This window comes from Vidua chalybeata, chromosome 38, assembly GCF_026979565.1.
Source record: "Vidua chalybeata isolate OUT-0048 chromosome 38, bVidCha1 merged haplotype, whole genome shotgun sequence".
NCBI lineage: Eukaryota > Metazoa > Chordata > Aves > Passeriformes > Viduidae > Vidua > Vidua chalybeata.
In genome coordinates, this window is record NC_071567.1 from 100,174 (window position 1) to 114,859 (window position 14,686).

The window sequence follows — 14,686 nt, forward strand, 5'->3', positions numbered from 1 at the left end:
TGTACTGGTTTATACTGGTCCATACTGGTTCGTACTGGTCCATACTGGTCTGTACTGGTTTATACTGGTTTATACTGGTCCGTACTGGTCCATACTGGTCCATACTGGTTTATACTGGTCCGTACTGGTCCATACTGGTCCATACTGGTCCATACTGGTTTATACTGGTCCGTACTGGTCCATACTGGTCCATACTGGTCCATACTGGTTTATACTGGTCCATACTGGTCCATACTGGTTTATACTGGTCCATACTGGTCCATACTGGTCCATACTGGTCCATACTGGTCCATACTGGTTTATACTGGTCCATACTGGTTTATACTGGTCCATACTGGTTTATACTGGTCCATACTGGTCCATACTGGTTTTTCTCTCCCCCTCCAGAACCAACACCCAAATCCCCATTTCTTCACCCAAATCTTACTGGGAGAGGATGAGGTGAGACTGGTTTATACTGGTTTGTACTGGTTTGTACTGGTTTATACTGGGAAGGCACTGGGAGGGGCTTGGCTGTTACTGGTTTATACTGGTTTGGACTGGTTTACACTGGGAGGGAACTGGTTTATACTGGGAGAGGGCTGGCTGTTACTGGTTTATACTGGTTCATACTGGTTTATACTGGTTTATACTGGGAGAGGGCTGGCTGTTACTGGTTTATACTGGTTTATACTGGGAGAGGGCTGGCTGTTAGTGGTTTATACTGGTTTATACTGGTTTATACTGGTTTATACTGGGAGAGGGCTGGCTGTTACTGGTTTATACTGGTTTATACTGGGAGAGGGCTGGCTGTTACTGGTTTATACTGGTTTATACTGGGAGAGGGCTGGCTGTTACTGGTTTATACTGGTTTATACTGGGAGGGCACTGGGAGAGGCTTGGCTGTTACTGGTTCATACTGGTTCATACTGGTTTATACTGGGAGAGGGCTGGCTGTTACTGGTTTATACTGGTTTATACTGGGAGGGCACTGGCTGTTACTGGTTTATACTGGTTTATACTGGTTTATACTGGGAGAGGGCTGGCTGTTACTGGTTTATACTGGTTCATACTGGTTTATACTGGTTTATACTGGGAGGGCACTGGCTGTTACTGGTTTATACTGGTTTATACTGGTTTATACTGGTTTATACTGGGAGAGGGTTGGCTGTTACTGGTTTATACTGGTTTATACTGGGAGGGGACTGGCTGTAATTGGTTTATACTGGTTTATACTGGTTTATACTGGGAGGTTCCAATCCGGTCTGAACCGGTTTTGTTTGGCGCCCCCCAGTGGCCGCTGGTGTCGGATGCGCTGCCCGAGGTCCTCCCGGCCGGTAGGGGGCGCTCTAACGCGGGGGGGGGGGGGCAGCGGAGCTGGGAGGGATTTGGGGAATTTTGGGGAAATTTGGGGGAATTTGGGAATTTTGGAGGAATTTGGGGCCAATTTGGGGGAATTTGGGGCAAATTTGGGGAATTTTGGGATGAATTTGGGGAAATTGGGGAAAATTTTGGGTGATTTTGGGGGATTTTGGAGATTTTTCTTGGGAATTTTGGGGATTTCGGGGGATTTTTAGGAGGATTTTGGGGGGATTTGGGAGAAATTTTGGGAAATTTTGGGGGAATTTTGGCTTTTTTGGAGGGAATTTTGGGGAATTTTTGGGGATTGTTTGGAGGGATTTTTTGGGGAATTTTTGGGGAATTTTTTGGGAAAATTTTGGGGATTTTTGGTAATTTCGGGGATTTTTGGGAGAATTTTGGGGGAATTATTGGGGGAATTGTGGGAGAAATTTGGGAGAAATTTTGGGGGGATTTTGGGATTTTTTTGGGGAATTTTTGGGGAAATTTTGGGGATTTTTAGGAGAATTTTGGGGAATATTTGGGGGAATTTTGGGAGAAATTTTGGGGGGAAATTTGGGGGAAGTTTGGGGGGAGTTTGGGGGAATTTTGTTTTTTTTTTTTTAGGGAATTTGGGGGAATTCTTGGGATTTTTGGGGGGGAATTTTGGGGATTTTTGGGGGATTTTTTTGGGAATTTTTTTTTTTAATTTTGGGAGAAATTGAATTTTTTGGGGTGAAAAATTGGGATTTTGGGGAAAAAAAGGGAATTTTGGTGGGAAAAAATGGAATTTTTTGGGGTGAAAACTTAGGATTTTGGGGTGAAAAGTTAGAATTTTTTGGGGTAAAAAAGTGGAATTTTGGGGTAAAAAATGGGAATTTTTTGGGGAAAAAGTGGAATTTTTGGGTGAAAAAGTGGGAATTTTGGGGAAAAAATGGGACTTTTTTGGGAACCATAATTTTGGGATGAAAATGAGGGAATTTTTTGGAAAAAAAATGGGAATTTTGGGGAAAAAAAGTGAAATTTTGGTGGGAAAAAAATGGAATGTTTTGGGGTGAATAATTGGGATTTTGGGGTGAAAAATGGGAATTTTTTGGTGAAAAAGTGGAATTTTGGGGTAAAAAATGGAATTTTAGGGTGAAAATGGGAATTTTGGGGTGAAAATGGGAATTTTGGGGTGAAAATGGGAATTTTGGGGAAAAAAGTGGAATTTTGGGGGAAAATGGGAATTTTGGGGTGAAAAAAATGGGAATTTTGGAGTAAAAGAAGTGGAATTTTGGTGGGGAAAAATGGGAATTTTTTTGGGGAAAAATGGGAATTTTGGGGTGAAAATTGGGAATTTTGGGGTAAAAAAGTGGAATTTTGGGGTGAAAAGTTGGAATTTTGGTGGGGAAAATGGGACTTTTTTGGGGTGAAAAATGGGAATTTTGGGGTGAAAAAGTTGGAATTTTGGGGTGAAAATGGGAATCTTTTGGGGTGAAAAATTGGGGTTTTGGGGTGGAAGTGGGAATTTTGGGATGAAATGCGGGCGTTTTTTGGAAAAAAATGGGAATTTTGGGGGAAAAAAAAAGTGGAATTTTGGGGAAAAAGTGGAATTTTGGTGTGAAAAAGTGGGAATTTTGGTGGAAAATGGGACTTTTTTGGGAAGCATAATTTTGGGGTGAAAAAGTTGGAATTTTGGGGTGAAAAGTTAAAATTTTGGGGTGAAAATGGGAATTTTGGGGTGAAAAAGTGGAATTTTGGGCTAAAAAGTGGGATTTTGGGGTGAAAAAAATGGAAATTTTGGGGGGAAAGTCGGAAATTTTGGGGTGAAAAAGTGGAATTTTGGGGTAAAAAAGTGGGAATTTTGGGGGAAAAATGGGACTTTTTTGGGAAAACATGATTTTGGGGTGAAAAGTTGGGATTTTGGGGTGAAAAATGGGAATTGTGGTGGTTTCTGGCAGGCGGGGCGGGGCCGGGGCGGGGCTGGGCGTGTCGCAGCTGCACCTTCCGGAACCCCTCCCCCGCCGTGCTGTGCCAGGTGTGCGAGCGCCCCCGGCTGGCCCGGAGGCCCCAGGTGAGACGGGGGGATTTGGGGGGAAAAAACGGGGATTTTGGGAAAAAATGGGGATTTGGGGGAAAAAATGGGGAATTTGGGGGGAAAAAATGGGGAATTTGGGGAAAAATGGGGATTTGGGGGAAAAATGGGAAATTTGGGGGAAAAAATGGGAAATTTGGGGAGAAAAATGGGAAATTTGGGGGAAAAACGGGGATTTGGGGAAAAAATGGGAAATTTGGGGGGAAAAAGGGGAATTTGGGGGGAAAAAATGGGGAATTTGGGGAAAAAATGGGGAATTTGGGGGGAAAAATGGGAAATTTGGGGGAAAAAAAACGGGGATTTGGGGAAAAAATGGGGAATTTGGGGGGAAAAATGGGAAATTTGGGGAAAAAAAAACGGGGATTTGGGGAAAAAATGGGGAATTTGGGGGGAAAAATGGGGATTTTTAATGGAAAAAATGGGGATTTTTTTGGGAAAAACACAGGGAATTTGGGGGAAAAATGGGAAATTTGGGGGGAAAACGGGGATTTTGGGAAAAAATGGGGAATTTGGGGGAAAAATGGGGATTTTAGGGGAAAAATGGGGAATTTGGGGGGAAAAAATGGGGAATTTGGGGAAAAATGGGGATTTGGGGGAAAAAATGGGAAATTTGGGGGAAAAAATGGGAAATTTGGGGAGAAAAAATGGGAAATTTGGGGGAAAAACGGGGATTTGGGGAAAAAATGGGAAATTTGGGGGGAAAATGGGGAATTTGGGGGGAAAAAATGGGGAATTTGGGGAAAAAATGGGGAATTTGGGGGGAAAAATGGGAAATTTGGGGGAAAAAAAACGGGGATTTGGGGAAAAAATGGGGAATTTGGGGGGAAAAATGGGGATTTTTTAATGGAAAAAATGGGGATTTTTTTGGGAAAAACACAGGGAATTTGGGGGAAAAATGGGAAATTTGGGGGGAAAACGGGGATTTTGGGAAAAAATGGGGAATTTGGGGGGAAAAATGGGGATTTTGGGGAAAAATGGGGAATTTGGGGGGAAAAAATGGGGAATTTGGGGAAAAATGGGGATTTGGGGGAAAAATGGGAATTTGGGGGGAAAAATGGGAAATTTGGGGAGAAAAATGGGAAATTTGGGGGGAAAAACGGGGATTTGGGGAAAAAATGGGAAATTTGGGGGGAAAATGGGGAATTTGGGGGGAAAAAATGGGGAATTTGGGGAAAAAATGGGGAATTTGGGGGGAAAAATGGGAATTTGGGGGAAAAAAACGGGGATTTGGGGAAAAAATGGGGAATTTGGGGGGAAAAATGGGGATTTTTAATGGAAAAAAATGGGGATTTTTTGGGAAAAAACACAGGGAATTTGGGGGAAAAATGGGAAATTTGGGGGGGAAAAACGGGGATTTTTGGTGAAAAAATGGGCATTTTAGGTGGAAAAATGGGGATTTTAGGTGGAAAAATGGGGATTTTAGGTGGAAAAATGGGGATTTTAGGGGAAAATGGGGAATTTGGGGGGAAAAACGGGGATTTTGGGAAAAAATGGGGAATTTGGGGGAAAAATGGGAAATTTGGGGGGGAAAACGGGGATTTGGGGAAAAAATGGGATTTCAGGGGGAAAAGGGGAAATTTGGGAAAAAATTGGGATTTTAGGGGAAAAATGGGGATTTTAGGGAAAAAATGGGGAATTTGGGGGAAAAAAAACGGGGATTTTGGGAAAAAATGGGGATTTGGGGAAAAAATGGGGAATTTGGGGGGAAAAATGGGAAATTTGGAGGGAAAAACAGGGATTTTGGGAAAAAATGGGGATTTTGGGAAAAAATGGGGATTTTAGGTGGAAAAATGGGGATTTTGGGGGAAAATGGGGATTTTTGGGAAAAATGGGGAATTTGGGAAAAAATGGAGATTTTTTATGGAAAAATGGGGATTTTGGGGGGAAACCAGGGATTTTGGGAAAAAATGGGGAATTTGTGGGAAAAATGGGGATTTTGGGAAAAAATGGGGGATTTTCTATGAAGAAATAGTAATTTTGGGAAAAAAAAAAGGGGAATTTGGAAAATAAAAGGGGATTTGGAGGGGAAAATGGAGATTTTTGGGGAAAAAGGGGGGAATTTGAGAAAAAAAGGGGATTTGGGGGGAAAAATGGAGATTTTTGGAAAAAAATGGGGAATTTGGGAAAAAACAGGGAATTTGGGAAAAGTGGAATTTTGCATGAAGAAAATTGGAATTTTGGGGGAAAATGGGGAATTTGGGGGGAAAATGGGGATTTTCCATGAAAAACTTGGGAATTGAAAGGAAAAATGGGGATTTTGCATGAAAAAAATGGGGATTTTGGGGAAAACCAGGAATTTTGGGGAAAAGTGGGGATTTCTGGGGAAAAAATGGGGATTTGGGGGGAAAAAAGCTGAATTTTGGTGTCTCGGCTCCATTTTGTGTTGCAGCCAAGCCCCGCCCCCTCCCAGCTCTGGCCCTGCCCCCGCTGCACCTTCCTGAACCAAGGCCACGCCCCCTCCTGCGAAATGTGCGGCACAGACCACGCCCCTTCTGGTGATGTCACACAAGGAGTGGCCACGCCCAATCCCAGTGGTTTTCCTGTCACTTCCGGGTTTGGGGATGTCACTTCCGGTTGTGACCCCGCCTCTTCCGCTGGTGGAAACGCCACTTCCGGTTCGGCTGTGGCGACTTCCGGTGCTGCTAAGCCAATTTCTAGTTCTGCGCCAACGACTTCCGGTGTGGAAAAGTCAACTTCCGGTGCCGAGAAACCCACTTCCGGTGTTGAAAACACCACTTCCGGTTTCGGAGAGTCCACTTCCGGGCTTGAAAACGCCACTTCCGGTGCCGGGAATTTGCCTCCCGGTGTGCCTAATCCCACTTCCGGGTGTGGTGATGTCACTTCCGTGGCAGGCCCCGCCCCTTCCCGTGATGCTTTGCGGCAGAGGAAGCTGCTGCAGGACGGGCGCCGCCTGGTGGCGCTCGTGAGGGTGAGGGAGTTTTGGCGGGAAATCGGAAAATTTGGGGGATTTTTGGGAAATTTCGGGAATTTTGCGGGATTTTGGGAGGGATCTGAGGGGAAATTTTGGGGATTTTTGGGAATTTTCGGGAATTTTGGGGGATTTTGGGAGGGCTCTGAGGGGAAATTTTGGGGATTTTTGGGCATTTTTGGGAATTTTGGGAGGGACCTGAGGGGAAATCTTGGGGATTTTTTGGGGAAATTTCTCAGAATTTGGGGATTTTTGGGGAAAGTTTGGATTATTTGGGGATTTTTGGAAGGATTTTGGGGAAATTTGGGGATTTTTGTGGCAGATGTCGGTGAATTTGGGGATTTTTTTGGGGGGGAAAATTGGTGGGTTTGGGAGATTTTTAGAGGAATTTTGTAAGATTTTGGGAACTTTTAAAAAAATTCATGGATTGAGGATTTTTGTGGGAAAATCGGTGATTTTTGTGGAAAATGTTGGTGAATTTGGGGATTTTTGGGGAAAATTTTATGGATTTCAGAGATTTTTGGAGAAATATTGCAGGATTTGGGGAAAATTTCAAAGATTTGAGGATTTTTGGGGAAATTGTTTAAAATTTGGGGATTTTTGTGGGAAATTCTGCTGAATTCCAGAATTTTTTTTGCAAAATTTGGGTAAATTTGGTGATTTTTGAGATAATTTTTTTGTTTATTTGGGGTTTTTTTTTCAGGAATTTGAAGGATTTGAGGTTATTTTGGGGGAATTTTTCTGGATTTTGGGCAATTTTTGAGACTTTTCATGGATTTGTGGATTTTAGTTCAGATTTTTGTTTTTTGAGGATTTTTGTGGGAATTTTTGGGGCTTTTCTGGGCGATTCTGCTGAATTTGGGCTTTTTTCCCAAAAATTTGGGCAAATTTTGGATTTTTTGTTGAAAATTTTGGTTTCTTTGAGGTTTTTTTGAGAAAATTTGATGGAATTGAATATTTTTCTAAGGAATTTCGCTGGATTTGGGAAATTTAAAAGATTTTCATCGATATGGGGATTTTTGTTCAAAATTTCTTGTTTTGGGGATTTTGGTGGGAAATTTTGGAATTTTTCTGGGAGATTTTGCTGAATTTGAGGATTTTGTGCGGAAAATTTTCTTGGTTTGGAAAATTTAAAAAAAAGTTTTAAAAATTTGAGATTTTTTTGGAAAATTTTGTTGAATTTGGAGATTTTTGGGGAAAATTTGATGGATTTGAGAATTTCTAGGGGAGATTTTGCCAGATTTTGGGAATTTTTTTAATCTTTCATGAATTTGAGAGGTTTTGTTCCCATTTCTTTTGTTTGGTGATCTTTGTGGGACATTTCACAATTTCTTGGGGGAAATTCTGATGAATTTTGGGTTTTTTTGGGAAAACTTCAGAATTTTTGGGGACTTTTGTAGGAAATTTTGCTGAGTTTGGGGATTTTTGGGTAAAACTGGATGGATTTGAGAGATTTTTAGTGAAATTTCACAGGATTTTGGGAAATAAGAAAAATTATGGATTTCAGAATTTTTGTAGGAAATTTGGTGATTTTTTTGGGAAATTTTGCTGAATTTGGAGATTTTTTGGGGGAAAAATTGGTGGATTTAAAATTTTTTTAGGGGAATTTTCTGGGATTTTATGAAATCTTTAAAAATTTTCATGGATTTGGGCATTTTTGTGGAAATATTGATGAAATTTTTTGCTTTTTCTTGAAATGCGCGAAATTTTGCGGGAATTTCGGTCAATTTGGGGATTTTTGGGGAAGTTTTTGCAGATTTTTTGGAATCTTTTCCGGAATTTTCTCTCCCTTCCCCCCCCCCCTCCAGGCCGCCGAATCCCAGGGCCTCCCCCCGGAAGCTCTTGGCCCCGCCCCCTTTTCTCATCTTCCGGAACCTTCTGGCTCCGCCCCCGACCCCGAATCCCAAATCCGGCACTTCCGGAGCCGCCTCGGGGGGGTCCTCAAGGCCCTCCTGGGGGCGGGGTCTGATGAAAAAGGGGGCGGGGCCTCCCTGGGGCCCTTCTCATTGGCCGAAGCTGCTTGGGCGTGGCTGGAGGGGGAGGGGCAGTTTGACCGCGCCTGCCGCATTCTGATTGGCCGGAGGAAGCAGCAGGTGAGAGGGGGCGGGGCTTGGAGGTTGGGGTGGGAATTTGGGGTAAAAATGGCGGAATTTGGGTTCAAAATGGCGGAAATTGGGTCAAAACCAGCGGCATTTGGCTCTAAAATGGTGGAAGATTGGTCCAAAATGGCGGAATTTGGATCCAAAATAGTGGAATTTGAGTCTAAAATGGCGGAAATTTTGTCTAAAATGGCGGAAGTTGGGTCCAAAATGATGGAAGTTTGGTCTGAAATGGCGGAAATTGTGTCCAAAATGGCGTAAGTTGGGTCCAAAATGGCGGAATTTGAGTCTAAAATGGCGGAATTTGGATCTAAGATGGCGGAAATTGTGTCCAAAATGGCGGAAATTTGGTCCAAAATGGCGACAATTGGGTCCAAAATGGCGGAAATTTGGTCCAAAATGGCGGGATTTGGGTCTAAAATGGCAGAAATTTTTTCTAAAATGGCGGAATTTGGGTTTAAAATGGCGGAGTTTGAGGTAAAAATGGTGGATTTTGGGTCTAAAATGGCGGAATTTGGATCTAAGATGGCGGAAATTGTGTCCAAAATGGCGGAATTTGGGTCCAAAATGGCGGAAATTTGGTCCAAAATGGCGGGAAAGGGGGCGGAGCTTTGGCTTTTGCGGGAAATTGGTGTGTGGGTGGGGCTTAAAGAGTGGGAGGGGCTAAAATTGCCATATAAGTGCAGGGGTGGGGCTTAAAGAGGCTTTTACTGGTTTGTACTGGTTTATTCTGGTTCAGGCCAAACCGAACCGGTCCAAACTGGTCCAAACTGGTCCAAACTGGTCTGTACTGGTCCAAACTGGTCTGTACTGGTCCAAACTGGTTTAAACCAGTTTATACCGGCCTAAAAAGTGGGGATTTTGGGAAATTTTACTGGTTTTTACTGGTTTATACTGGGTTTTACTGGTTTATACTGGTTTGTACTGGTTTATACTGGTTTGTACTGGTTTATACTGGTTTGTACTGGTTTATACTGGTTTGTACTGGTTTATACTGGTTCAAACCCACTCAAACCAGTCCAAACCAGTCCATACTGGTCCGAACTGGTTTGTGCTGGCCCAAACTGGTTTATACTGGTTCACAAAAGTGCAAATTAGGCAAATTTTTGTTTAAAAATGGCGATTTTGGTGAATTTTACTGGTTTGGACTGGTTTGTACTGGTTCAAACCAATTCAAACCAGGCCAAACCAGTCTGCACTGGTCCATACTGGTCCAAACCAGTTAATACTGGTCCAAACTGGTTTATACTGGTCTAAACTGGTTTCTACTGGTTCAAGAAGGTGGAAATTAGGCAGATTTTGGTGTAAAAAGTGTCAATTTTGGTGAATTTTACCAGTTTGGGCCGGTTTTTACCGGTTCCAACCCATTCAAACCAGTCCAAACCAATTCAGACCAGTCTGTACTGGTCCATACTGGTCCAAACTGGTTTATACTGGTCCAAGAAGGTGGAAATTAGGCAGATTTTGATGTAAAAAATGGCGATTTTGGTGAATTTTACTGGTTTGGACTGGTTTTTACTGGTTCTAACCAATTCAAACCAGTCCAAACCAGTCTGTACTGGTCCAAACTGGTTCAGAGTGGTTTGTACTGGTCCAAACTGGTTTAAACCAGTTTATACCGGTCCAAGAAGGTGGAAATTAGACAGATTTTGATGTAGAAAGTGTCAATTTTGGTGAATTTTACCGGTTTGGGCCGGTTTTTACCGGTTCCAACCCATTCAAACCAGTCCAGACCAGTCCATACTGGTCCAAACTGGTTCAAACTGGTTAACCCTGGTCCAAACTGGTTTATACTGGTCTAAACTGGTTTATACTGGTCCAAGAAGATGGAAATCAGGCAGATTTTGATGTAAAAAGCAGCGATTTTGGTGAATTTTACTGGTTTGGACTGGTTTATTCTGGTCAGAACCCAATTCAAACCAGGCCAAACCGATCTGTACTGGTTCAAACTGGTTCAGACTGGTTTAAATTGGTCCAAACTGGTTTATACTGGTTCAGTCTGGTTTATACTGGTCCAAGAAGGTGGAAATCAGGCAGATTTTGATGTAAAAAGTGTCAATTTTGGTGAATTTTACTGGTTTGGACTGGTTTTTACTGGTTCTAACCAATTCAAACCAGTCCAAACTAGTCTGTACTGGTCCAAACTGGTTCAGAGTGGTTTGTACTGGTCCAAACTGGTTTAAACCAGTTTATACCGGTCCAAGAAGGTGGAAATTAGACAGATTTTGATGTAGAAAGTGTCAATTTTGGTGAATTTTACCGGTTTGGGCCGGTTTTTACCGGTTCCAACCCATTCAAACCAGTCCAGACCAGTCCATACTGGTCCAAACTGGTTCAAACTGGTTAACCCTGGTCCAAACTGGTTTATACTGGTCTAAACTGGTTTATACTGGTCCAAGAAGGTGGAAATCAGGCAGATTTTGATGTAAAAAGCAGCGATTTTGGTGAATTTTACTGGTTTGGACTGGTTTATTCTGGTCAGAACCCAATTCAAACCAGGCCAAACCGATCTGTACTGGTTCAAACTGGTTCAGACTGGTTTAAATTGGTCCAAACTGGTTTATACTGGTCCAAGAAGGTGGAAATTCGACAGATTTTGATGTAAAAAGCAGCGATTTTGGTGAATTTTACTGATTTGGACTGGTTTATACTGGTCAGACCCAATTCAAACCGGTCCAAACCGGTCCATACTGGTTTGTACTGGTCCGAACTGGTCTGTGCTGGCGCAGCTGCGGCTCCTGTCCAGCCTCGGTTTCCCCGAGGCCGGCGCGGCGGCGGCGGCGCTGCAGCGGCAGCAGGGCAGCCACTGGGGGGCGCTGCGGGAGCTGCAGCGGCTGCGGCTCCGCCCCTTCCGCTTACGTCAGCAGCAGGGGGCGGAGCCAGCGATGGACTTCAATCAGCCCGACCAGCAGGTAACTGGTTTGGACTGGTTTATACTGGGAGGGACTGGGAGGGGCTCTGGGGTTACTGGTTTGTACTGGGAGGGGATTTGGGGTTACTGGTTTGAACTGGGAGGGGCTCTGGGGTTACTGGTTTGAACTGGGACGGGTTTGGGGGTTACTGGTTTGTACTGGGAGGGGGTTTGGGGTTACTGGTTTATACTGGGAGGGGATTTGGGGTTACTGGTTTATACTGGGAGGGGATTTGGGGTTACTGGTTTATACTGGGAGGGGATTTGGGGTTACTGGTTTGAACTGGGAGGGGCTCTGGGGTTACTGGTTTTTACTGGGAAGGGGTGTGGGGTTACTGGTTTGTACTGGGAGGGGGTTTGGGGTTACTGGTTTATACTGGGAGGGGATTTGGGGTTACTGGTTTATACTGGGAGGGGATTTGGGGTTACTGGTTTATACTGGGAGGGGATTTGGGGTTACTGGTTTATACTGGGAGGGGATTTGGGGTTACTGGTTTATACTGGGAGGGGATTTGGGGTTACTGGTTTATACTGGGAGGGGGTTTGGGGGTTACTGGTTTGAACTGGGAGGGGATTTGGGGTTACTGGTTTATACTGGGAGGGGGTTTGGGGGTTACTGGTTTGAACTGGGAGGGGGTTTGGGGTTACTGGTTTGTACTGGGAGGGGGTTTGGGGGTTACTGGTTTGAACTGGGAGGGGGTTTGGGGGTTACTGGTTTGAACTGGGAGGGGGTTTGGGGTTACTGGTTTGTACTGGGAGGGGGTTTGGGGGTTACTGGTTTGAACTGGGAGGGGGTTTGGGGTTACTGGTTTGTACTGGGAGGGGCTCTGGGGTTACTGGTTTGTACTGGGAGGGACTGGGAGGGACTGGGAGGGGGTTTGGGGTTACTGGTTTGAACTGGGAGGGGCTCTGGGGTTACTGGTTTGTACTGGGAGGGGATTTGGGGTCACTGGTTTGTACTGGGAGGGGGTTTGGGGTTACTGGTTTGGACTGGTTTATACTGGGACGGGGTTTGGGGCTACTGGGATGAACTGGGAGAGGTTTTTTATGGGTTACTGGTTTGTACTGGGAGGGACTGGGAGGGGACTGGGAGGGTCTTTGGGGTTACTGGTTTGTACTGGTTCACACCGGTTCATACTGGTTCATACTGGTTCATACTGGTTTGTACTGGTTTATACTGGTTCATACTGGTTTGTACTGGTTTATACTGGTTCATACTGGTTTGTACTGGTTTATACTGGTTCATACTGGTTTATACTGGTTTGCTTACTGGGATGAACTGGGATGGGCTGGGGCGAACTGGGAGCGCATTTGGGCTAACTGGTCCATACTGGTTTTGTGCTTTTCCTTAATGGTTCATACTGGTTCATACTGGTTCATACTGGTTCATACTGGTTTATACTGGTTCATACTGGCTTATACTGGTTCATACTGGCTTATACTGCTTTATATTGGTTTATACTGGTTCATACTGGTTTATACTGGTTTATACTGGTTCATACTGGTTTATACTGGTTCATACTGGTTCATACTGGTTTATACTGGTTTATACTGGTTTCTCTCCCCCCAGGCCCTCGTCCGTCAGATTTTGGCCACTTGCCCCGTGGCCAGCTGGGGCCGGGCCTTACTGGTGGCCAGTTTGGGCCGGGAACTGGGGCTGGGGCTGCTGGCGGCTCCCAGTAAGGAGCCCTTACTGGTTGAACTGGTGGAGGCCGTGGGGTCCTGCCCCGACCGGGCCGTCCTGCGCAGGCGCCTGCGCTGCGAGTGCGCCGTCTGCGGCTGGGGGCTGCCCCGCCAACTGGTCAGCACTGGTTTGGACTGGTTTATACTGGTTTGGACTGGGAGGGGCTGGGAGGGAACTGGGAGGGAGCTGGGAGGGAACTGGGAGGGAACTGGGAGGGACTGGGTGGGACTGGGAGGGACTGGGAGGGAGTTAAAGGGTTAAAAATGGAGGAAAACGGTGGAAAACGGGGGTTTGGGGTTACTGGTTTGTACTGGTTTGTACTGGGAGAGGATTAGGATGAAATACTGGGAGTTATTGGGATGAACTGGGTTGAACTGGGATGAACTGGTTTGTACTGGTTTGGTGTTTTAATGGCTGCAATTCCCACAGCGGCCAGTGGGGGCAGCAGCACCATTAACGCAAATGAATTGGGATCAAACCAGTTCCTTACTGGTTTATACTGGTTTATACTGGGAGGGAACTGGGAGTGAACTGGGAGGGAACTGGGAGGGAGTTAAAGGGTTAAAAATGGAGGAAAACGGTGGAAAACGGGGGTTTGGGGTTACTGGTTTATACTGGTTTGTACTGGGAGAGGACTGGGATAAAATACTGGGAGTTATTGGGATTTACTGGGATGAACTGGGATGAACTGGGACAAACTGGTTTGGTGTTTTAATGGCTGCAATTCCCACAGTGACCACTGGGGGCAGCACCACCATTAACCCCAATGAACTGGGATCAAACTGGGATGAAACCAGTCCAAACCAGTTCCTTACTGGTTTATACTGGTTTATACTGGTGTGGGGCTGCTGGGGGCTAACTGGGATGAACTGGTTTGATGTTTAATGGCTGCAATTCCCACAATGACCACTGGGGGCAGCAGCACCATTAACCCCAATGAATTGGGATCAAACTGGGATGAAACCAGTCCAAACCAGTTCCTTACTGGTTTATACTGGTTTATACTGGTGTGGGTCTAGTGGGGGCTTACTGGGATGAACTGGGGTGAACTGGGAGCTACTGGGATGAACTGGTTTGATGTTTTATTTGCTGCGATTCCCACAGTGGCCACTGGGGGCAGCAGCACCATTAACCCCAATGAATTGGGATCAAACTGGGATGAAACCAGTCCAGACCAGTTCCTTACTGGTTCATACTGGTTTGTACTGGTGTGGGGCTGCTGGGGGCTTACTGGGATGAACTGGTTTGATGTTTTAGTTGCTGCAATTGCCTCAGTGGCCACTGGGGGCAGCACCACCATTAACCCCAATGAACTGGGATCAAACTGGGATGAAACCAGTCCAAACCAGTTCCTTACTGGTTTATACTGGTTTATACTGGTGTGGGGCTAGTGGGGCTTACTGGGAGCTACTGGGATGAACTGGTTTGATGTTTTAGTTGCTGCAATTCCCACAGTGACCACTGGGGGCAGCACCACCATTAACCCCAATGAATTGGGCTCAAACTGGGATGAAACCAGTTCCTTACTGGTTCATACTGGTTTGTACTGGTGCAGATGCAGTGGCTGCCGGGCTGCTCGTGCCCGCTGTGCCCCGAGTGCTTCCGGCTGCACTTCACCGTGGGGCTGAGGGAGAGGGGGGTGGGCGCCCTGGGCTGCCCCAGCTGCGGC

The 14,686-nt window shown here is 45.2% G+C and overlaps 1 protein-coding gene across 1 annotated transcript in view; it reads left to right on the top strand.

Annotated features, from left to right (window-relative positions):
- Positions 1-14,686, top strand: part of RNF31 (ring finger protein 31) — a 31,648-nt gene that overhangs the window by 16,388 nt on the left and 574 nt on the right. Inside the window, exons 7-14 of the mRNA XM_053968646.1 lie at positions 388-441; positions 1,274-1,316; positions 3,261-3,373; positions 5,784-6,323; positions 8,132-8,416; positions 11,152-11,334; positions 12,904-13,134; positions 14,573-14,684. Of these exons, the coding sequence (XP_053824621.1) occupies positions 388-441; positions 1,274-1,316; positions 3,261-3,373; positions 5,784-6,323; positions 8,132-8,416; positions 11,152-11,334; positions 12,904-13,134; positions 14,573-14,684 (1,561 nt within the window). The remainder of the gene's footprint in view (positions 1-387; positions 442-1,273; positions 1,317-3,260; positions 3,374-5,783; positions 6,324-8,131; positions 8,417-11,151; positions 11,335-12,903; positions 13,135-14,572; positions 14,685-14,686) is intronic.